The sequence below is a fragment of the Saccoglossus kowalevskii genome, chromosome 2, assembly GCF_978046115.1.
Source record: "Saccoglossus kowalevskii chromosome 2, keSacKowa6.1, whole genome shotgun sequence".
NCBI lineage: Eukaryota > Metazoa > Hemichordata > Enteropneusta > Harrimaniidae > Saccoglossus > Saccoglossus kowalevskii.
The window spans coordinates 20,158,726-20,182,056 of NC_140642.1; the positions used below are offsets into that span (position 1 = coordinate 20,158,726).

General features: G+C 35.1%; 1 protein-coding gene across 2 annotated transcripts in view; it reads right to left on the minus strand.

The window, feature by feature from the left end:
* LOC100371132 (TOG array regulator of axonemal microtubules protein 1-like) overlaps window positions 1-19,139 on the minus strand; it is a 32,134-nt gene extending 12,995 nt beyond the window's left edge. The window contains exons 1-8 of one of the 2 annotated variants that reach the window (XM_085492624.1): window positions 17,025-19,139; window positions 9,072-9,207; window positions 8,137-8,286; window positions 7,950-8,000; window positions 5,789-5,980; window positions 5,397-5,680; window positions 1,713-1,912; window positions 1,000-1,331 (exon numbers count right to left, since the gene is read on the minus strand). In XM_085492624.1, coding sequence (XP_085348750.1) covers window positions 1,000-1,331; window positions 1,713-1,912; window positions 5,397-5,680; window positions 5,789-5,980; window positions 7,950-8,000; window positions 8,137-8,286; window positions 9,072-9,207; window positions 17,025-18,935 — 3,256 coding nt within the window. In that variant the 5' untranslated portion in view covers window positions 18,936-19,139. The remainder of the gene's footprint in view (window positions 1-999; window positions 1,332-1,712; window positions 1,913-5,396; window positions 5,681-5,788; window positions 5,981-7,949; window positions 8,001-8,136; window positions 8,287-9,071; window positions 9,208-17,024) is intronic. The other variant, XM_085492625.1, reaches the window with a different exon arrangement.
* Window positions 19,140-23,331: the final 4,192 nt, after the last annotated feature.

A 23,331-nucleotide genomic window follows, 5' to 3' on the forward strand; every position in this document is an offset into this window, starting at 1 on the left:
ATTTAGTTTCACAAGTCTTTTGAGGTTGTTTATATTTTGTGGAGAGATTTCTTTAGCTATACACATGTACAAGGTCATATGTGGAAATAATATAGACCTAATTATTGAGATAAACATGATATGACTGTATGTGCATTTAAATACTGAATTAATACATGCAACTCTAAGAGGGAAAATATTAGATAATAACAATGTATCTGCTGGAACTACATTTTAAAAAGCAATCAAGCAGCCAGTAGGTTGATATAGTTTTGCTGTATAGTTAAACAGCTGAAAATAGCATTTTTTTACCAAAAATGACAAAAATATTCAATACAATTAGAGATTTGAAGTAATCGTCACAAAATTAACAAATCTGACTCAAGGTCTCTACATATAAACTATCAAATTAATTCCTGATTCCCGAATTACTAACAGACACAATGTAATTCTATTTGTGTATGTGTAACCTACCTAGCAACGGGCGAGGGGTAGGACAGAAGTAAAAAAAATTCAAAAGAACAATAGACATGCAACCCCAGAAGAAGTCAGCGGCATATTTGAAAAAAATTTTAACTGACAGTAGAGTGTGGGTGGGTGGGTCTGTATAAATGGAGAAGCTAGTTGAAAGATGATTGCACTTTTATTTGAGAGAACATGTTTGGAATTTTCAAAATCTGTCCCACCTCCTGGTTTGTTGACCTCAGGTCACGCAATATGTGCAAGCACACAAATGATGAATTCACACACGCTCAATTTTGAAATCAGGAATTGGGCTAGTACCCGGTAGTGGAAAGTAGTGGAAATTAGCATAAAATGAAAATGTATAATTGACCTGACGAACAATCAGTAATATGAATATCTACACTCTGTCGACTAAAACAACGGAGCTAAAATGGAGCAGTTCCAGTAATCTGCCTTATTGCTAACACATGGGTGATTAAGCGCTTTCAAATGCGATGAAATTCATTCATTTTTTTTTGGCAGATGGACTGTCTAATAATATGTTGTGTTGAATACCTTTGTTTTGTTTCCTTCTAGCATTCCCTTTCTGATGAGTTGGTATTGGTGGAGAGTCAGTCCTGAAGACATCATTTTTACCATATCCCATGCCCACCACACTGACATCCGATTGGACCTTATCCCTGAATGTAACACCACCAGTTGGACTGAACTCAAACGGGTTAGGTTCCAGCTCCCTGGTAGTATCAGTATCCCTGGAAGAATCCCTGGAAGAATCCCTGAAGGTGTCCCTGGAGCTGTCTCTTGATGTATCTGAAACTTCCCGATCGCTTGTGGACACTCTGGCAACGCGAGGCCTATTGCTGAATGGTGAATCAGGATTTTTCTTGCTGTTTTTCAGAGAAACAACAGAAAGCAGTTCATTTTCATTCGACTGCATTCAGGAAACAAGTAATGAAATTTAAAGGAACCACTCTTGTCATTTATCGTCATTAGAATGACGTAAATGATACGTACGGTGCATTATTAAGTGATTCATTACATTAGACTTAATAAAGAGTCTGGGGGAACACATTTGTTGTATACTTTGGTAGATTATTCAACTGTAATAATTTACAAAAGTGGCACTGGTTATTCTGATTGTTATTTTTGCCTGTTCCAATGTTCCAATTAATGAAATAAATAAATAAAATTTCAATCTTTTAGCGCAGGATGAAGTAAGAATATTAAATTTTAAAACACCCTTCTAAAAAAATAACAACACTTCTTACCCTTTTTTCTTTGGTGTATTTTTGGGTGAATCCTCCAAACTTCCAGTATCATACAAAATGCTATAAATACCACTCTCATCCATGGAATGTGGCGACGGTGACCTGGAGGTGGTGTTACTACTAGTCATACTGTCTGCTCGCCTCGCTGCACGTTTCCTGGCGGCACTGTTCCGCAGAGACATTAACGAGTTTTTCATTTGCTGCAAGAAAAGAAGAACTCAATGTTGAACTGATCAAATTTAATACAACCTGAAATAGAACCACGCAATGAAAATTTTAACCAAGAGCTACATATGTATCTCCGTGTTGGCAACAGAGCTGCACTGAATGTGCACAGGAACTCAACAATCGGATAATCAGATATATTTACGATCTTAAACAGATGCACATGTTTTTTTCTGACCCTGTATTGAATGTATTGTTATTTATTGCTATTCTGAGCATCTGATTAGTCAGATACGGTAAATTCTTTTACATGATAGACGTCCATATTATAGTAATATATTGAACAGCTATAAAAATCTCAGATAGGAAGTGGTTACAGCACAGCCTTATACAACATATAAACACAGGATAAATAAAAAATAACACTATGGTACAAAAGTAGAATATTTATGATTCTTCTTTGATCTTTTTAGAAGACTGTTTCTAATTTGTAGTGCTATATGCATAATAATTCTAAATGTTCACTAAAACATTGAACTGAAGTAAGTTGTGTTTATGTTAATTATTTAAAGTGCCTGTGCAATGCCCACCCTCACGTATCCCATTTTAGATCTGTGTCCCACTGAAATGGGCAGTTATTGATTTTTTTGCTAAAAATGATTACTCGTATTCAAGTAAATTTGGGATATTTCTCGTGTTGTAGCCACGGCCACCTATCCTGAAACAGTCGACTGTTTCCGGATTTCCGACTCTCGCCGAAAGTGCGCCACCAAATGACAAAAATGTGAGAGGAAGTCATACCCCCCGAGCCATAATAACACTGGTCATTCAGTATAGTTTTAAACGATATACATTTTTCAGTCGGCGTTTTTTCTTTTTTTTTTTTTGTCTATTTTATTTTTTTTTGAGAGAGAGTTTTTAGTTGTTGTATTGTGCTGTGGGCAGTTGCAGTGAAACGTATAGTCATAGTGTATGTATTCACACGTTTCTAATCGATCCGAAGGTGCGACATCAGTGGACGAAAGCCACTTAACGTAAACCTGGCGCAACACTTTTGAAAGAAATAGATTCCGGACCAGCCCATAATCACCGAGGCGGATTTTAGAAGAGAGAGAGAGACGTCCGGCAAGTGTTTGCGATCGTGATCGTGATTATCGTTTAGTCCCTGTTAGGTAAAAGGTAGCAATAATTTTGACAGTGACACGAAAACGAACCGTCGGACAAACAGGAAATTATACAGCCCTTACACACTTCTAATTGTTTTCATTTTCGAAGGCTAAAAGTTTCTGAATTGTTTGGTGATTGGTGTTGAATGTCGAATTCACACCTCTGTTCTTTTTTTACCTCCATGCTTGCAGCTTGATCTGCGTAATAATTTATGAAATAAGAATTCAGGCTTGGTCGATGTGTTTCCACCTAATAAAGTTTTAATATGATGTTATAATTATGACAATCACGCCATGGATCACGTTAACTCGAATCACGTCTGAATTTATCTGTATGTGTGTCGATCTCGATTATTTTTGTTATCCAATTAAACGCCGCTTTTAATGCACTTGCCCTCGTCGTGACCCGACGCGTTCACCTATTTCAACAAAAAGTCAATTTATTTCCACGCAGCTGTCATTTATTTAGTAACTGTGATTTGTCATTTTTTTAATTATTTTATAGTGATCACTATAGTCTAATGTTTAGAATGTCAGAATATGTTCTCTTTTATTTTAATTTTGAAAGTTTTACTCACACGATCGATGAAATAAAACAGTGTAGTGACGTGCCTAGTAACCTGCTAAATAACGAGATAATTCCGACGTCAAATTCTATTTTGTTCAGCGACAGTGTACAAATGTGCGCTGGTGTCGGTGACGATCACGGTGACCAGCTACACCAGAACGGACATATTTCGCATCTAACTCAACCCCATGCAACAAAAATTGATACTATGTGTTCATTATGGTCCATTCTTCCTCGACGAACAAGTACATAAGTGACAATTTAGTCAAAGATGAGAAAACTGCAGAAGAAATTTGCCTTATTTACACGTATCAGCAATGCAAGCTGCCATGCAACTTTCCCTTCTGACGTAACAAGGGGAATTTCTATATGCAAATGAGAAGCTAATGAGGAGCCTCGTTTTAAAATACACAAAAATAAAGTTGCCGTAGACTGAGTTTAAAACACATTTTTTCACTTAAAAAAAATAATTCGTGCTTAGAAACATAAAAATTAATAATAATTATGTATCAAATGATAATTTTAGGCTTGAAAATAGCAGCCATTTCACAGGCACTTTAACACTTGTTTTCATTACTGTGCATTGGCAGAAACGATGACCTTATACTTGAATTGCCAAGTCCATGTGAATATGAATTATTCATTTGTCTCTCGCATCGTAACTTAAAAAGGTGTGATTTTTATTTAAATAATAATATTTATGATCAACCAAATTTCCGGGAGAGGCTAAAAAAAAAACACAAAAAAAAATAGATTTTTTAATTTTCCCAGCTGTGGTGTGAATAGTCACCACTAAGCAAGGTCATAGGATTGACTTCAGATATTACACATGGCGAGACTGTGCGTAAGGTTCAATTAATAATGCTATCAGAACAATCATTGGACATTGTATTGTTAGTGTTTGAAGATGCTTGACATGTTAAGTAATACATGCACTGCAATCAATACAGCTACCCATCACAAAATCAATATCTGATGTGAAGCATTTTCCACTAAGATTAGACTGAGATGGTTGCATGGTGAATTTTATTCAAATAATCACATCCAATGATTCTGAAAAATTGCCTAAGAAATCTAAATCTTTGCTTTAGATTTATCTTTTTTAAATTTAATTCCTGTACAATTTCTGTTAATGTCTTCCATGTTGAAAGTCATCATGATATTTTCCAAAAAGCATTTACCTATTTAGGTATGATCACATGATGTCAATAAAAATCATACTTCACAGATCTTGAGTAGGTTTATCGATGAAAGGGGCGATTTACATAAGAGAAATAAGTAAGACAGCATACTGATTTATTCTTTGACAAAATCGGTAGGTGATGTGATCTGTCGTCAGATCGGTCGCTGCTATGCGATCCCTGGTCTACAAGCTGTTATTGGGTCGCCAATACACACCCTTCCATACTTCTTTAAACATCACTTCAAATACATATTTCCTTTTCTGATACAATAGACAATTACTTTCATGTCTTTACAAGCATTGAATCTACACTTTTTAAATCAGTCTAAACAATGAGAACTACATTGTACAATATGATGCCGTGACTAGGATTGCCCACAGATTAGTGTATAGTGCCAGTCGGGAAAAAATAGGATATAGAAAAACAATAGTAGTTGTATAAATACATGTTTTTAGATTTTTAAACATAGTGTGCAGCAATCATACACAATTATTAATTTGCTCTATTAGAAGCCCTAGATGAATCTTGTCATTTATGTAAGTGTATGTACTACTAATAGAGCTAATATGGTACATATAATATTCAGCATGTCCAGACTTACATCTCTGTCAATATCATCCTCTTCGTCATCCCAGTCAGAGTTTGTTCCTCTACTAGAACTGATAACGTAGGCACCAGAACGCTCGCTTTCGGCATCCGAGAAATTGGATTTCGCAGCAGACCCTTTCTCATTCAACTGCAATGGCGGTACATGTTTCGTTTTCTTGGATGCTGACCTTGCTAAAGTCGGTTTGAGAGGAATCGAAGACGACTGCACTTTACCAGACCTCTTTGAATCATCATCAGGCCATTCTGGAGGTTGTGTCGTGGACGGAGTTGTCGGCTCTACGAAATAACAAATCAAACAATAGCATCAATCAACATATTTAGATTATGGTACATACACTTTAAATTAGAGAATATGATGGTTATACAGTGGTCAAGACAACTCACCTGACAATGGACCCACCCTTTTTCTGGCTTTGGGTGAGGTATCTTTAGCAGGGTCAGGCCACGAGCTAGCAAGACTCATTCTCTGGGATGTGTATTCATCTTCTTTAGAAGAGCCAAATGATGGGAAATAGCGACTGTCTTCATCTTGACGGCTAGTACGTTTCTTGCTGTTGGGCAGAACTTCTGGCCCGCCTGGAAATAACAGCAAATCAGTCAGAATTATAGCTTACAATCTATAATCATCACAACATTAATATATCTTCGAGTGAGTACTAGTAATTAACAAGAGAACTAAACACACTGCAGAATATAAGTGAGAGAACTGATTTATTATTATTGAACAAAGTCTGGACTACTGTACAGTTTTATGCACACACACACACAGATGGGCTACAGACTAAAACAAGTATTAACTGCTGACAATGCGCTGTCAGCCTTATATCATGTGTATTAACATTTACAGAACTTATTGTACATTTGTTGAACATAACAAGAATAAATTGTATTATCAAGAATATCACAAATCTAGGGTACTGTCTTAGAGAGATGAAGCTTTATCAAAAAACAGACTTTATCTGGTTAACATCCAAGTGTGTTGAAGGGTGGTTGGTGGTGGTGTGTGGGTGGGTGTGTGGGTGGGGGTTGGGTGTCTCATCCTATTTTGTGTTACTGTGTACATGTAAAAAGTAATTTTATCAGTGTGAATGTTTATTATTACTGACAATGACGGCTGTAGATAGCCACAGGTAGTAAAAATTTTATATTAATGCATGGTGATACCTTTTGTAACATTCTATACTCATAACACGTTGCAGCCATAGTCAAATATGAAATCATCCAGATATTGATTATTAATGTTTTGAATACCAAATTCTAATTTTGAAAACAAAATGCATTTGCATATTTTTGTCCATATTTTTTTTAAAAGTTCTGATCAAAATGGATATTGACTACATGTTTGTAAAATTTGAAAAAAAAAATGATATGAGTAAGCTGACTTCAGCACAAATGAATTGTAGCGTTTCGTGTTCAGGTGAGACTATGCATCATAGGATACTTTGCACTAGTTTGCATTCACTGTCAATAGATTTATAAAAAAAACACATTAGTATAATAATAACATTATTCTACTATGGAGGTAAAAAAAAAAACAAGACAGTGAGATCAATTAGTAATGTAAACTGCAATGATGACGACAGTACTTGTCTGCAAAATGAAAGCTCCTTTGTCCATCCATGCTATGTTTGCTGTACGTGAGCATGCAAGGAAAAAAATGGAGTAAAAAGAATATATTATATGTCGGATACAACCTTGTGGGAAGGCAATACTACAAATACCGTATGTGTTCTATTACAAAATGTATCTCCAAGTGTTAAAACCATTTAAAACTGTTTTGTGAATTATTTTGACAGCATAATTATCTATGTACATACATTATTAATGCATCAAATATGTCAAATTTATGATTGTATTTTTTTACATTCATAATAAAGTATAATTCAGCATTCTTATCCACAATCACACTAATGTATAATCACACTTGATAAGTTTCTCTCTCAGCTTGATGGCAAGACTAGCCAGAATCACAGCTGTAATAATGTAGAATTTCAACTGAAAATCAATTATAGATTGCCTGGAAACGTATTAGACTGGCTCATGACGTCAAGAATCGAGTATAAATAATATCAAGGGATTATACATGATTATTAGTTTGAACTCCGCAGATAATAGCAGTATCTTGAACAGAGATCACATCTATTTTAGTAACAATCACTATTGCACTGCAGACTCCCAAAAGATATCTGAGATGATGTTGTGATCACATCTTGACATAAACACTTATTATACTCATTATAACCCTTTGAGAGCCTTAATTTTTCCGCAAAGCATATTTACCATATTTTTTCCTGCTTTTTAGGTATTTTTGTGAATGGTGATAAAGTTTAAATAGTTAATAACTGTGATAAGAAGAATAACACCTCTTCCCAATCTGAAATTATGATTAAATTGGAAGTGCACTATCAAGGTTTAGAAGTGCAAGCGGGAAGAGTTCCCCAGGACATTAACTTGTGTACCCAACTGAGAGAAAAGAAAGGGAATAGGGTAGGTTTCACTCATGACAAACAAAAATAAATCACAGCAACATAAATGGCAAAATTACCAAAATATTTGTTGAATGCTGCTCCATTGGTGAGTTTCCATGGCGTCAAATCTTTAAAGGAAATAAGAAGAAAAAAAAGAGGGCGAATAAAAGGGAAATCTGTTAAACATGCGTTATAGGTAACATTTCATGCAAGTATAGAATGAAATTTCAAGCAACATGTGACAATGCTTCTCCAAAGACTCACCTCTGTCGGTAACAGGTGCACTATGGCTACCAGACGAGTCTGTAGTTGGCACAGTGGCACCAGGATGTGTATTGCTCAATGAAGCCCGCTCTCTTTCTTTCTTCAGTTTGTTCAAATAAATTAAATGATAAGATCCACCAGCTCCAGGTCCTATTTCACACAAGTAATATTATTATTCACTTTTTATGTAATCCAATGGTTTATTTATAATAGTTCACTGCTTATTCAGCCAGGGAACAGAAACATAGAAAATGAATCCCAGTATGTAGTAGAAGTAATATAAGCATTATATTTCAAACAGGAAGAGGTACAACTAGAACTGTCAAAAAAAGTCCATTAATTACACATCAGCAAAAACTGAAAATTATTCAGTTTTGCCATAAGCCACTAAATTCCTGGTACAGTAATTTTTCAGGATGTACACAAGTCTTGATGAGAAAGAAATAAAGCCACTACACTTGAAAAAGCTGATGTTTGCGTCATTGGTCATGAAGTACATTCAATAGACTAAATAACTATTCATCACAGTCACTACTCCTTTTCTTAAACGTGATTGCAGATTATTAAAATAAGAGTAAGAGAACAGGCTACAATAGGTGTCCACCCTGTAGAGACTGTTTGCAATATGTGCTCAGTGAACTGAAGACGTACTTGGCGAACGATACGATTCACTCAACCACTTGGAGTACGTACACAATAGATTGCCCACTAATGAATTAGAAAACGAGAACAGTAGATAAACTCGTACAACATCAATTATTTAAAAATATGGGGATTATTTTTAGCTTGTGGTTTATTCAATAATCATCAAATGAGATAGGAAGTGGCGCCGCAATTTTTAACAAAATATCGATGCTGCTTCATTAAAGTATTAAAATTCAACATAGGTAATAAGACACACAACATATACCAGTTTACAGTTTAAGGCAAGTTACCTGAATCAGGCGAATGGTCCCTGGAACCACCGGAACCTTTTATAAGTCTGTGGGACTTGGTAATATCGTTGTTATCCTCCAGGTCATTCCATGTATTCCGTGCTTTCAGTGGCGGTTTGTCATGGGACTGACGTTTCTGATGAATGCAATAAGATATGAGAAATATATTATTGATAAATCATTTTCTAATTTAGTTGCACTTGCACACAAACAGAATTTGATTTCATCCTCAGTTAATTGTTTATTGTATAGAAAAGCTTTCAGCACTATTAAAACACATACATGTACATGTGTATGTAGTTACCATGATCAACAAAATGAAGAGAAAACAAGCAGAGAATTGAAGATATCATCACAAAATGAACAAATCTGAGAAAAGTCTACATGTAGAATCTATATACGTAATATCAAAGCAATTGAACTATTGGTTTTTAACAAGAACTCGAAAATATCACTTTTTACCAAAAATTACAAAAATATTCACCAAAATTAGAGAATTGAAGACATCATCACAAAATGAACAAATCTGAGAGAGGTACACATGTAGTACCTATATATGTAATATCAAAGCAATTGGACTTGCGGTTTTTAACAAGAAGTCAAAAATATCATTTTTTTTACCAAAAATGACAAAAATATTCACCAAAATTAGCGAATTGAAGATATCATTACAAAATGAACAAATGTGAGAGAGGTCCACATATAGTACCTATATATTTAATATCAAAGCAATTGGACTTGCGGTTTTTAACAAGAAGTTGAAAATATCACTTTTTACCAAAAATGACTAAAATAATCACCAAAAGTAGAGAATTAAAGATATCATCACGAAATGAACAAACCTGAGAGAGGTCCACATGTAGTACTAATATATATAATATCAAAGCAATTGGACTTGCAGTTTTTAACAAGAACTCGAAAATATCACTTTTTACCAAAAATATTCACCAAAATTAGAGAATTGAAGATATCATCATGAAACGAACAAATCTGAGAGAGGTCTACCCAAGGTACATATACACGAAGTATCAAAGCATTCAGGCTTGTAGTTTTCAAGAAGAAGTCGAAAAAGTAAAACATTGACACGGACAGTCACTCATATGATAAGCTCAGCTCGACAAAGTCGACAGCGGAGCTAAAAAACAAGATTATAACTTTATTAGTTACATCATCAATGACAATTTTAATTAAACATTTAAAAAAAAAAATAATGTCTGTCTAATACATGTACAATTGTTTGGGTTTTGAGATTCATCAATTTCTGGATTGTAAAATAAGAACTTGGTATATTACAAATCTGAAAACAGTGGTGTGTATAAATGTACCACTAATCTCATAAGTTATGAAAATAATAATATTTCAAATATTGAACAAAATAATCTAATTTTTTTTTTCTTTCAAAACCCCCCTTTTTAAAACAATTTTGCATGTCCCCGGTGACCTAAGAAAAAACACAATATATTTCAAAGCGAATCTATATAAATTCCTGTTATTAATAATAACTAGAATCAATCACAATAGGCAGCACAATGAACAATTTATATACAGCCAATAAGCGGTGTACACTTCAATAATATATTTTAATTCAATAGATCTTGTCAAGGTGACATTCACCAAACAAAGGACACCCACCATGTTTTTTTTACGGGAATACCTTTTTATTGTGGCGTCATAGTATCTTAAAGAATGCTAATAAATAAATGGAAAGCAATAAAAATAACTCCTCCATTTAGACCTATTTCCTGACTAGATTTGTAGATTTGATCAAGGTTAATCTGGGTCAAGGTAATTGCACACCTTACTGAAGATGTGAACACCAGAACAGATTTTAATGATAGATTGGGAATGCAATAAATGACAAAAGTCAGCAAAAAGAGGGTAGGAAAGCTGAAACAATATAAAAGAGCTTAAATTTAAATTTTAGCTAATTTCTGGGGGGGGGGGGGGGGTTGTGTTCCAATATTTTTTGAAATAGTATCAAATTATCTTTTCAAGATTTAACAAAAAAAATGTTAAGCGTAAACTTAACATTTACCATCACATTCAATACACATGAAATAAAGCAATCAGAGAGATTGTTGTAAGGTCACAGCCTTTGTTACACCCCCCTACAACAAAGCCCCATCCGGACCCAGCCCTTGTTATTGATATGATGACAAACTTAAGGTAATGAATGTCTACCTAAAGAATAGAGTTCACTACCACTTAAAAGGCAAATCTATCAGTCTAAAAGCATACAGATCAAAAGCAGAGTCAACATTTATTATAAACACTTTTCTAGCAACAATGTGACAGCATGACCAAACATACATGTAGGAATGTAAACTCACAAAAAAAAAAGTATTGATAAAAATGCACAAATAGTTGGAATTTTAAACAGCTATTTTACGTTGCGAAGTATTGACATAATTTAGAAAATCTGATTTTGTCAATGTTTGATAGGAAGTGTACACAAGGCACCAGTAAACAAATCAATGACGCAGTGGGATCATGACTGCGCCCGAATACAGAAGTACAATGTCTAATCGTACATCCAGCATACTTGTTTACATTACTATGCCAACAACCTGGCATTGGCATGGGTAGTGTACGACCAAGAAAAATAAAATCAAGGTCATGGTACTATGCATGCACGCTAGATTAAACAGACAGTGACCGAATAAAAAGAGTATCCAACAGAAATAAAATCCTTGTTGAAAAAATGCCAGGCTTAATAGAATGTAATAATTTTCCTCAGTCAGTCAGTCAATTGATTGAATACAAGTATAGAGATTAAAACTTTAACTCTTGGATAGTGAGTAGAATAATTACACAACTAAACAGACAGGTAAAGAATTTGGATTCAATCTTTGGATTTGTGACTATAAATAAAATCTTAACTAATTAAAGGTGTCAGTGTGCTCTGTAGCTTTTATGAGATGTTGAATAAATAATATACTTTTAATGTCTTTTTTTCAGCGGATGAGCGAAGTGATTTCACCCGCTTTACATATTTACTTTTGAGCGACATCAGCTGCATGTTTGTTTATGTGATACTCAGAGTCATATAAAATTCCCTTTATGGTGCCAAATAAGTAAACACATTGCAATATGTTGAGTAATAGTACATTATTATAATAATAGCATGGAAATAGCTAAACAAAAAAAATTTCTTTGCCAACATAACATTCTACCCCAGAGTTTACTTATCTGATGCAACAAAAGTCATTTTGGCTTGATATCACGTGATTAAAAAGCGCAGCTTTTAAATATTCTGCAGACAAGTTAATTCTGATAGATACTAAATAAATTACAGAATCATCTATTTCTGAGAATAGTTTAATTATTCTATAAAATGCATTTACTGCACATCAAAAACAACTGAAAACGGCAGGACCACAACATTTTTGTTATTGCGGCTGTCCAGAGAGCTCTATATTCCAAATTGATTTGCTTATCTCTGAGTTTATTGGTAGAATACCATAAATTATCTACCAAGACAGCTATATGTGTAATTTAAACATTTACAGTCCAAATATATTCTTCTCGAAATTAATATTCACATCACAAGGATAAAAGCAAATACAATACAAGGTTTCAGGTAACATAGTTTAACTCTGGTGACCTTCTCCTTTGTTTTATAATATTATTTTGTTTATCATAGTTTGTTAAAATATGAATATGCATTGTCATAATTAAATTTGAATACAAACAAATCTTAGGATTATATTGGGGCCAAAAGTAGAAACAGTCAACATTTTTTATCAGATTTTGACTACTACTTTCCAAATTTTTGCATGATATTTTCACATAGGACATCTATCGTTTGAACTAGGGGAAGATTTTATACTGATGAATTAGGGGACCAAGTTTGATAAAGTTTAGAACAGAATTAGTAAAGTTATTGTGCACACATTAACAATTATTAACAACAACAACGACGCCGACACTGACAAGAACGACGCAGACAGACATTTTTCTCTTAATATACCTTTCCCCAATTATCTTTGATGATATCATTATGGGTAAGGTAAAAATGATATCAAAAATTGCAGCATTGGTAAAATGACCATTGCCAATTTTCATACAATAATAATGGGTTCATTTGCATGATATAAAGTTTTCCACTTCGGACAAGTAAATTTAAGATTGGTGAGCAGTTGTAACAAAACATCACGATTATACAAAATTGAAAGCAAAAATTCACATTTCAATGAAACAATCACTCATTACAGGTTTTTTTTTACTTTCAATCACCTTGTCCACGGGAAGGAATAACTCCAGTTAAATCAAGACTCCAGACAACAGGCAGTAAACACCCAAATAGTGCCAATAAAGTACTAGATTATTAAAGGTTTCTAGGCGGATATGTTTCTCTACCAATAACTGAACTTATAAGAGTCTTTTAATAATAATTTTAATGGCAAACAATTCAAGCTCAATATTAGCAAAGCAGTTAAGTCAAGTTCATTCAGACCAAGAAGAGGCGTGGAACTCGTATGGTTTGCTTTTATCCTTGTCACAGCAATAATCTTGAAGGCAATATCCCTTCACAAGAGTTATGTATGGGTCAAACATGTATAATTAGAGTGGCCGGATTTATGACGACAACAATGAGAATGAGCAGACGACAACAATGAGAATGAGCAGACGTACAATATGCTCAGTCCAAGGGCACCAGACTAGAGAGTGTAAATAATAAAGGAGCTGAGGCAAACGGTGCAGACATGTTTGCACCTGTATGATAGAGGGAAGGCTTAGCATTGGTGTGGACGCTCAATCTATCCGCAATGTTCAATTCAACAATTACACGATAAGTGTTACTGTGGACGCCAAGTGGGTAGATTCAGTAATAAACAGCGGAGGCGTCATAAACCCCAATAGGAATGGTTTTCACTATGGTACGAAGGCAGAGAAGTGACCCCTTTCAAACACAGTCAACCTGTCGTTATGGGGCAAACCTATTCAATATCGTCTCAACTAAATACCTAGCGCTTATTGTGTTCGGGACGGAGGCCACAATGGCTACTATGGGTTTTCAAAGGAATTATTTATAACAGGTTTCCTTGGGCGATTTTTTTTTCAGTACAGCCATTATAATAAGACACTATACCCAGTTCTTTGTTGCCAATGCCTGTACAATAGAGTACAAGATGGCTGCTGTGAGTTGAATAGAAAATAAGCTATGTGTCCAAGATAAATAATACACTGGACATTTAAATTTTAACAAAAAAAAAAGCTAAGGATATTTTCTAAATAAATTCCAACAAATGCTTAACAAAATATATTACTGCCAAAGCCAATGTATACGTTCAATATTAATGGGATGTAATGCTGTTAAAAGATTTAAAACATGAAGACGTTCTTTTTTTTTGTCTCTTTAAATTTATAATAAGCTTAACATCACAGCCAAGATTATCACACAGCATTTATTCTGAAATCATACAACCACTAATATATGACTAAGAACAACATGGAATAGTTCTTCCACCGAACGAAAATTACATTATTATAGTTATTATAAAACACTCAACTTTCACTCACTCACTCAACTTTCAAAGTTTTTTTTTTTATATTTTACTGGTATACTATACCGGTAATTTTTATGGCGCAAGACAGTGTAAAGTACCTGGGGGCACGTACAATAGATTAATGAGCTGAAAAATATAATGGCCGGCTTTATCAACACAATCTAAGGGAACAATCTGTAAAGCATAATTGTTATATGTGTCTTTGATGATTCCACAAAGACATAATGATTGAATTATTGTACCGAAGTATGTTTTTTATATAATAGTGTGAAAAAAAGTGCTGTCAGATCCGGATGCATGCCGTATTATGGGTCTACTGATGTGTGGACTTTTATCCTTACATTTTCAAAATTTGGAGATGGCCTTTGATGGAATGTGCAAAGCTCAAAGTGGTCAGCTTGGCAGTATTTCGTCTTGTATGTAATGCCAACTATGCCATACATGTTGACTTTCTGCACAAAGATTGTTCACTGGTTTACATCAAGTAAATGTACTGATGCAGTGCCATTTAGGTTGTGCAGCAATTCAGTTAAAGGTGTTATTTGAGGTTGACATAATAATTTCAGATATGTTACCTGAGAAAACAGAATGAAAACTATTGACTGCGACGAACAATTCTATCCCAAATACAGACAGCATCTACAGTGTGCGCCAAAGAAATGACAAATTGTATTTTTTTAAAGCACACGTTCAAAATACTGTAACTTTCCAATTAGAGGTATAACACAACAGATTTAATTACTGTTATCAAATTCAAATCACATTCCCTAGAACTTGAAAAGAAATATTTAATTATGTCCAATATCGAATGAAATGTGACAAGACCACATCAACTAGAGTAAAAGATATCACACCCACCCCTCACAGACTGAGATATCACACCCACCCCTCACAGACTGTGGCTGAGCGCTGGCGCCTTTTCACCTTTATGTTTATTCATGCAGATGTAATATTGCATGTTTATCATTAGGAAGGAAGTGTTTCTTTTACCACATTTCCGTCAGTTCTAACAAATGTACATCCTTGGGTGGGAGTCATCAAATATTCATGACCTGTTCTCTCCCCCTATCAAAATGACTATTAATTTGTTTGCTTGAGAGCATACAGCAGAGTTGTGTATTTCCTCACGTAATTGAACGTCTAGTGAAGAACTAATGAATAACTACGCAATTTTTCAAGATGTACAAAGATTCTAATAATAGTCATCATTAAAAGTCATCCTAGAATTAATTATGCAGGCAACATTTACTACTCGATAATAATCCCTTGCAAAACATCAGTGAATTTCTATAAATACTAATGTGATGCTTTTACACTGAGCTACAATGACAGTAGCACTAGTCTAAGTGGTAGTTTGGCTAGATTTAAATCACAGATTTAAAACTGATACGAGAGACTGCCAGACTACGTTCAAACGCATTTTATAATAATCGCCTGCCATTACAAGAATATATCGACCTTGGAAATCAAACCTGTTACTGTTGTTATAAATTATGATGAATGCATCAGGCAGTCGTATTAAATGGTGATTTACATGACAAAAGATGTCAATTTAGTAGAGTATTTACGTCATGCTTCCTATCCATTATCACAACACATAGAACAAGCAGAGAATATAGCTGCTGTAACTGTTTGTGTTTAGAGATTGGTTTTCAAATGCTAGATGCTATACACAGTGATTACTTATTTCGGACAAGAATCAAAATATTATGCAATGATTTGTGTTTAGTCTGGTAATTATTTTTTATGGGACATCATTATGTAAAATTAAATTAACATGGTTAACTGATAAGCCATGCCACACCTGCATTGTGTGACAAGTGTGACAAAGTTAACCGAGTTAGAGACTGTGTTGTTGGTTGACCCAAATTTTTTTTTGAAGCAGAGGATGATGTTTTTTTTCACAGAGAATGACTACACAAAAATTACTAGTCCTTATTTGAACGACTTAAAGACAAAGTCACATTTGATTTATTATACACACAAGTCTGTATGTGATCAATTCAAATAATAAAGCTTGGCAAACTCATAGAGAATCAAGTACTGAATCACACACAATGTATTTCTTCTATCAGTATTAGAAGCTCACATTCAATAATTTTTTTTTGTATACTGAATATTATAATTTCTCACTTTGACTATAACAGGGCAAATATTGTATTAATTTTTTTTGAGCGAAACAGTTCAAAAAAATAACTAAATAGATAACTTCCAGTTTTCAGAATGTGAACATCAATAAAAAAAATCAATAATTTGTCATGATTATTTAAATATCCAATAATTTGTTATGATTATTTAATTTTTTTTTTTAAATTCAGATATTACATATAAGAGCGTCATTGTATTTCTTTTAATTTTATTTTTCAGTTCCACGAAGAATAAAATAAAAACTCTAGAAGTTCTTCAAACTTGTATCTCCATTGGTTTTCAGTTTTATACATACCTGTATTGGGGCACTATTAGGATGAGTCTTGTTGGTATTTTCTGAATTATTTGATTCTCGATTATCTTCATTTGGCAGTTCTTCCCATGGTAGTTTCTTTCTATTTTTGCCTGCACTGTGGTATCTTCGTGGTGCTGGGGTTGGCCCTGTTTGTTCTTGAGATACTCCGCCAGACGTAGCCCTCGCTGATAAAGGTTGACTGAGTTCACGATTGTAATGTTGATCATTGTGGCTTCTTTCTCGTGCACTGGCGGTGCCACCACCAGAGGCTGCCATCACCCATTCAGCATCAGCACCAGGAGGAGCCCCTCTATGTGTTGCTGAAGAAGGTAATGGTATAGCATATTCCACAAGTCCATCTTTGTTTAGTCTCGGAAGCTGTCGTCTAGCTAGCCGTGCCTGCACAGCTGCCATAACCCCATCCCCTTCCATGCTGAGTTCAACGCTGTCAACGGCAGTGACCAGCGGTGCTAGTCGTCCTGCACCCATTGCTTGGGCCAGTACAGCAAATGCTTCCAAAGATGCTTGCCTCACCTTTCTCTTAGGATCAACTAGTGTATGAGCTATGGTCTGACACAACTGTCCAAGATCAAAGTCATAACTGGGAAATGTCAATAACGAAGCTATCACTACATTCAGAGCTTCTTCCCTAACTCTAGAATTTCGATGTTGTAAACAGTCACCCAGTAAACTTAGGACAGGCTTTGGGGTGAGTATGTGCATCAGATTCATTAAAACCTTCATGTTAGCTTGCCGTATCACAATCTGGTTGTCCCCAAGACGTTTTGTAAGCGCCGTCATTAGTGATTTCAGGTAGGGCTTGACACCCTGTCCAAGTTTGTTAACCAAAATACCAAATATTTCTAAAGTCACTGTAGAAACTTTAAAGTTCACATCATCCAATAAGTTGCAGAGAAAGCTGATGTATCCTAGTAAATGTGGCAGCAGCCGTGAAGTATCAAACATGCTGTTCATGATATTCCTCAGTTCTTCAACCCCCTGTGCTCTGACACGCAAATCATTCTGGTCAAGTAACTGATCCATTACTCGCTTTGGGATAATGCCAAATTCTAAGTCTTCTATATTAATTTTTGGATCATTGTGCACACTTTTCCATGAACCACTACCAAAAACACCTTTACTACTATTTAGATTAACATCATAGCCATTTTCCTCTCTGTCAGTCAACTGTAAATATGTCAAACGAACTGCTTTTGACAGCCTTTGAATGTACGATTCAAATACCGCATCTCCAACCAGGGAACGGATTCTTTCTAATGATATGATCGCAATTTTCCCTTCTTCGCTGTCAGTGTTTCCGTGTAGCCTTTTGGCTAACGCCTGTGTCACACTATATAAATCTTGCCTGGCGAACTCAGGTGTAAGAAGCAACGGGAAGTTAATAGTCGTCTCAGCCCTCACTTTGGGGTCAGGGTTTTCTAAGCCATGTTCAACAATTGCATGGAAAACATGTTGGACATCTTGCGAATGCTTCATGTACAAATGTAACGTTTGGATAACAGCCTTACGAAGAGCCACTTTACTGTCTCCAAGATTTGATACTAATTTTGGGAGCACTATGGACATACAGTTATCAAGATCCTCCTCGAGACCGGCAATCATTTCTGATATTAGCTGCACGCACATATGCCGGACCGTCCAGTTCGAATCTGCCAGAGCTCTCGACAAACCCCGAAACAGGGACGGCATACTTTCGAACGGCAACTTACCGCCATGTTTGCGGACTTCAGTGTTAAGATATTCTAGAATTTCCGCTCGCTGTGCATAACTATCATCGCAAAGCTGGTCCAGCACAACATCTTCCTCCATAGTTTTTGAAATGTTTCTTGTTCTCATGAAGTCTTCATTATTGATGTTATACACTGGAAACTTGGCAACCGTACTCGCCATCCAACTCGATGCTTACGTCGCCAACGGCGGACACATTCAATATACTAATCCGATCTACCTAATGCTAGATAACTGACGTAACATCGTGATCACATGTTAAGTGATTCCACAGTGGTAAAATATCGTCTAACTGCGGTAAACTTAAGTTGAAAACCATGTAAATCTGGGATCAAAATGGCGATCACCAGCTCGCTTGAGATCTTTCAATCACGTGATCACAACAAGGTACCCGGATGACACGTAAAGCTACAAGCAGATTGCAGCCAGGGTCAAAGGGCATGTCCAAGGTATAAGCGTGGTGTTTCCATGGTGAGGAGACTATACACAATACCCAGGTCAATGATGTCAGATTCGCCAATGTCAATATCAAACAGGTGAAAACAACAACAACTAGCAAAGCTAGTACAAAACATTTTACTGCCCACTGTTAACATCCTTTTTAATCGAGTTTCGATGTTTTTTTGTGAAAAAAACAACATAGGTCTTAACTGAAATAATAATTATTATTTTTATTAATATATATTGAAACATATTTTACGTTAGGAAACCAGACGCTCGGTGTGCCACAATGACATGCACTTCTTTGATGCCACACACAAAAAAAAAATATTTAGTTTTTCCTGCACCTAAAAAATACTAGTTTTATTTTTATATTATGTTTGCCGCTACTAAATTTCCGAAAGTAGGACATCATAGGTTCGCCGGACCACTTGCCATATATACGTCCCCTCCGGGGGATGTTGTGTGTTAATAAATAAATAAATATAGACAGAACAGGATATCTTGTATGCTTGTGTCAATTTTCTAAGAATTGCAAATAAAACCGTTGAAATACAAACTAAGTTATTAAAAATACATTGTCCCACAATACATTCAAGCCAAATAATTACACCATGCATGCTTTATTGTGTTCGGGTGTGTTTCTTAATAAAAGGAGGGGCGGTGTAACATGAAAACATCATTGACATTCTTGTTATAATTTCCGTGCTTTAGTCCTGTTATGTTCGTGATCCCCCTGCTGAAAATGGTCATACACTACTTACTCGTGGAAACTTTATCACCATGATGAAGAAATCCGAATATTTTAAAACTTCACCCTGTAAATAATGGCTGGCGCCAAAGCGAAGCAACTACATTGTTTGCGAATGTGTACTTGTTGGAAATTAGAATAATTCGTGAATTAACCGCTTGTTCAAAGCATGCTTTTATCTGCCGGGTTTTGCATTGCGTGAAGACAAGTGCTTTCTATTGTGCATATTAGTTTCGTTTAATCAATTGGCATGTTTAGCCACGAATCGGACGAAGCGTGTTCATACGAACGACTTGTTTCCAGTGTCAATACTGACCCCCCCCCCCCCAAGCTACCGGTGATATTTGTTTTACTATGTAAAGGCGGCACCTACGTTTTTATTCATTTCTCAGCTGATTTCTGTCGCGTTTTAACATGTTGGGATCGCCGCCCTTGAGGGCAGCATACATACTCTTTCATTTGTGTTTGTTAAAAATACAATACGAACGAAAAACAGGTGAGTGTTGTTTAATACTGCATGTTAAGAACCAACTTACATTTTTCTTTTTCTTTACAACACACTGTGTAATATTTGTTCGATAAAAACACTGTTACAGCAAAGACACTAGAAATAGTGTCTTTGGTTACAGTGACTGTTATTCGTATGTAGCGCCAAAACATACTAGTACAATGTATATGAGAATTACATTGTTTATTTGAAAACCCAGGTTTGTGCTACAAGAACAGCGTTCTTAGTATATTATCAATCATGACTCAATCTATTCATCAAAAATAATGTTCTCGTACATATTACTATTGCGAAACCGCGCGAATCTTAAATTGTAGGCTGGTGACATAGGTTCAAAAAAATATATATTCTTAATGAGTAGGTTTCTATCTTAATGATTTCAAGCGTGACAGACTTGCTGTTGTTTTTATGAAATATTGCGCAATTTTGTGTTTTGTTTTTCCTTGTTTTCTACATTTTATGTGGTATTATGTGCCCTTGTTGCCAGGCCTGCAAATTTCTGCTTCTTGACTGATTGCTGCCGTTGATGGCGTGCTTGAGCATATTTGAGTCGATGCTTCGGAATAGTTTCCTCATAGCAAAGTCAATCTCTGCTTCTTGCCACCTAGCAGAATCAATCACCACTTTGAATAATTAACTCTGTCTACTTGAACATGACATGTACTATCACCCTTGGCTATGTTCTGCAGTTACCGTTGTTAGGTCGACTATATACGTCCATTCTACACACTCTGATCTTTCCAAATACTAATGGCATTTTAGCTCTACGTTTGTAGCACGTCAGATATAAACTCCTTCATTTGAAACATATTTTTTATTTTATTTTTTTTAATTGAAAAAAACACAGTTAGTTTACCAATAGAGACAAGTGATGGTGATGCCACAAAACATCAAACAAGAACACTTTCATAATTTCACAGTGAAATAGACAATATTTTATTTACTCTCCAAGCTGAATTTGTAGTAATCCTGTTTCTCATAAAATTGGAATAATAAAACATTCAATGTTTTATGCTTTATGACTGTCTTTAAAAATGAACGACTGTCTTTTTTTAATATTTTTAATTACGCTTTATTGTGAACCATGACAAGGAAGTTGTAGTGATTTATTTATTTTTATGCATAAAGGACTTTTGTTATGCTTCAGTGAAGAGGTCATGTTCACAACAAGACACTTGTATGGATCGATACAACTCATAATTTGATAATAAAAATGTCCCGTACTTTTTATTAATCATTTTCTGTTTAAACTTACGTTCCCGATTATGGCAGTAAACTTTTAGTAGTACGTGTATATTAATTAGTATTAAAACAAACTTTTTCTCTCGAAAAAACAGTACTAGTTCATTTGCATGGATAACTTATATTTTGTATACCTTACACACAAATACGAGTTAATTATTCAGCCTTCTTTGTAAACTAGTATATTCATCTACTTAACTTGAACTTCTTACAAACTGACCGTAAACTGTTTTTTTTTTTATATTTGAGGCATAATAACGCTATCATGATACAAACTAACATCTAATGGAACGAGTCTGGTTACTAATTCACGTTCTGAAATGTACCCATATTATTATTAGCAAACGGTCTATAAACTAAAAACTTTAGCACATTTAAGAAAATCTTATGATTTCAGTTTCTATGGATAGACATTTATATGACTTTGATATCATGACGTTTGTCGATTAAAAATATATTTAAAAAAATGAGGATGTCATCAAAGAAATTATCGACACCATTAATGTGTTGTTACGATGAGTACTTTTTAGTACGACACATACACGTACCGGTGTCGCGGTACCTAGGGTATCAGTCTGTCGAAAGTTTACGAGTACAATCATATACTCTGGTTGTGGTATGTGACTTACATGATAGAAGAAGACATTTCTCTATTTTTGTGCGTATAGAAACATGACGAGTAAGGTCCCTTATGGATATAGATTTCAAAGACAAACCTTACATACCTGTTCATAATCCATGAATTAGTGGCATCGATTTATACACAGACGTGCGGGTTGTCGTCCGCCACCGTCTGAGGGCGCAATTCATGCAATACTCAATATTGTGACAACTATTATACTAGTAACTGTTATAGGCGCCAGGTTCCACCTTTTTTGTCTAGCTTAACGTTGATCGGCATAATTTCATGAAAATATACCTTCAATTCGTGAAGTTCATTGGTTACCACAGTCAGGTGGTATATAGAATGTCGTAAACCGACGTGAACATACCGGGAATTACCTTAGCAAAACGAGAAGTAACGGAAGGGCTGGAAAACTATTGACGTGTTTGCGTGTTCACACATACTGAATTTTGGGAGATTATATATTTTAGTGAATGACGGTAATTTTGTCATAGACTGGCTCTGTCGTGGCAATTTTATATATTTTTTTTCTTAAATCTTATCATATAAACAATAACTGGGCCAGTCCAAATTTGTCAGTGCAGAACGCTTTTACCCTTGGTTCTTAAATTGAAGATATTATGTCATTTTTCAATTCGTATGACCAAGCGTTGGCTGTTGATCCCAACTACCGCACGTTCTTTTTCACTGCTTACTAATAGCTAACTAATATCACACAAGCTAATTTATGTTTGTTCCTTATACAAGCATACAACTACACAACGTATATCATCGGGACGTGAGTGAGCAATAACTTGAAGAGTTCGCCTGTCAATGACCTCAGTAGACTTTATATTGTAAATACGATTTATTCAAATTATTCAGCATTATTTGTAAACTCGTTAAATAAGTCTAAAGACAAGTTCTAGATTCATAGATGAATTTATGTTTTTATTTGATGGCTTATTTTTTTAAAGCGCGGTGGTCGTCGCGCAGCGCGTGTTCGAATTTC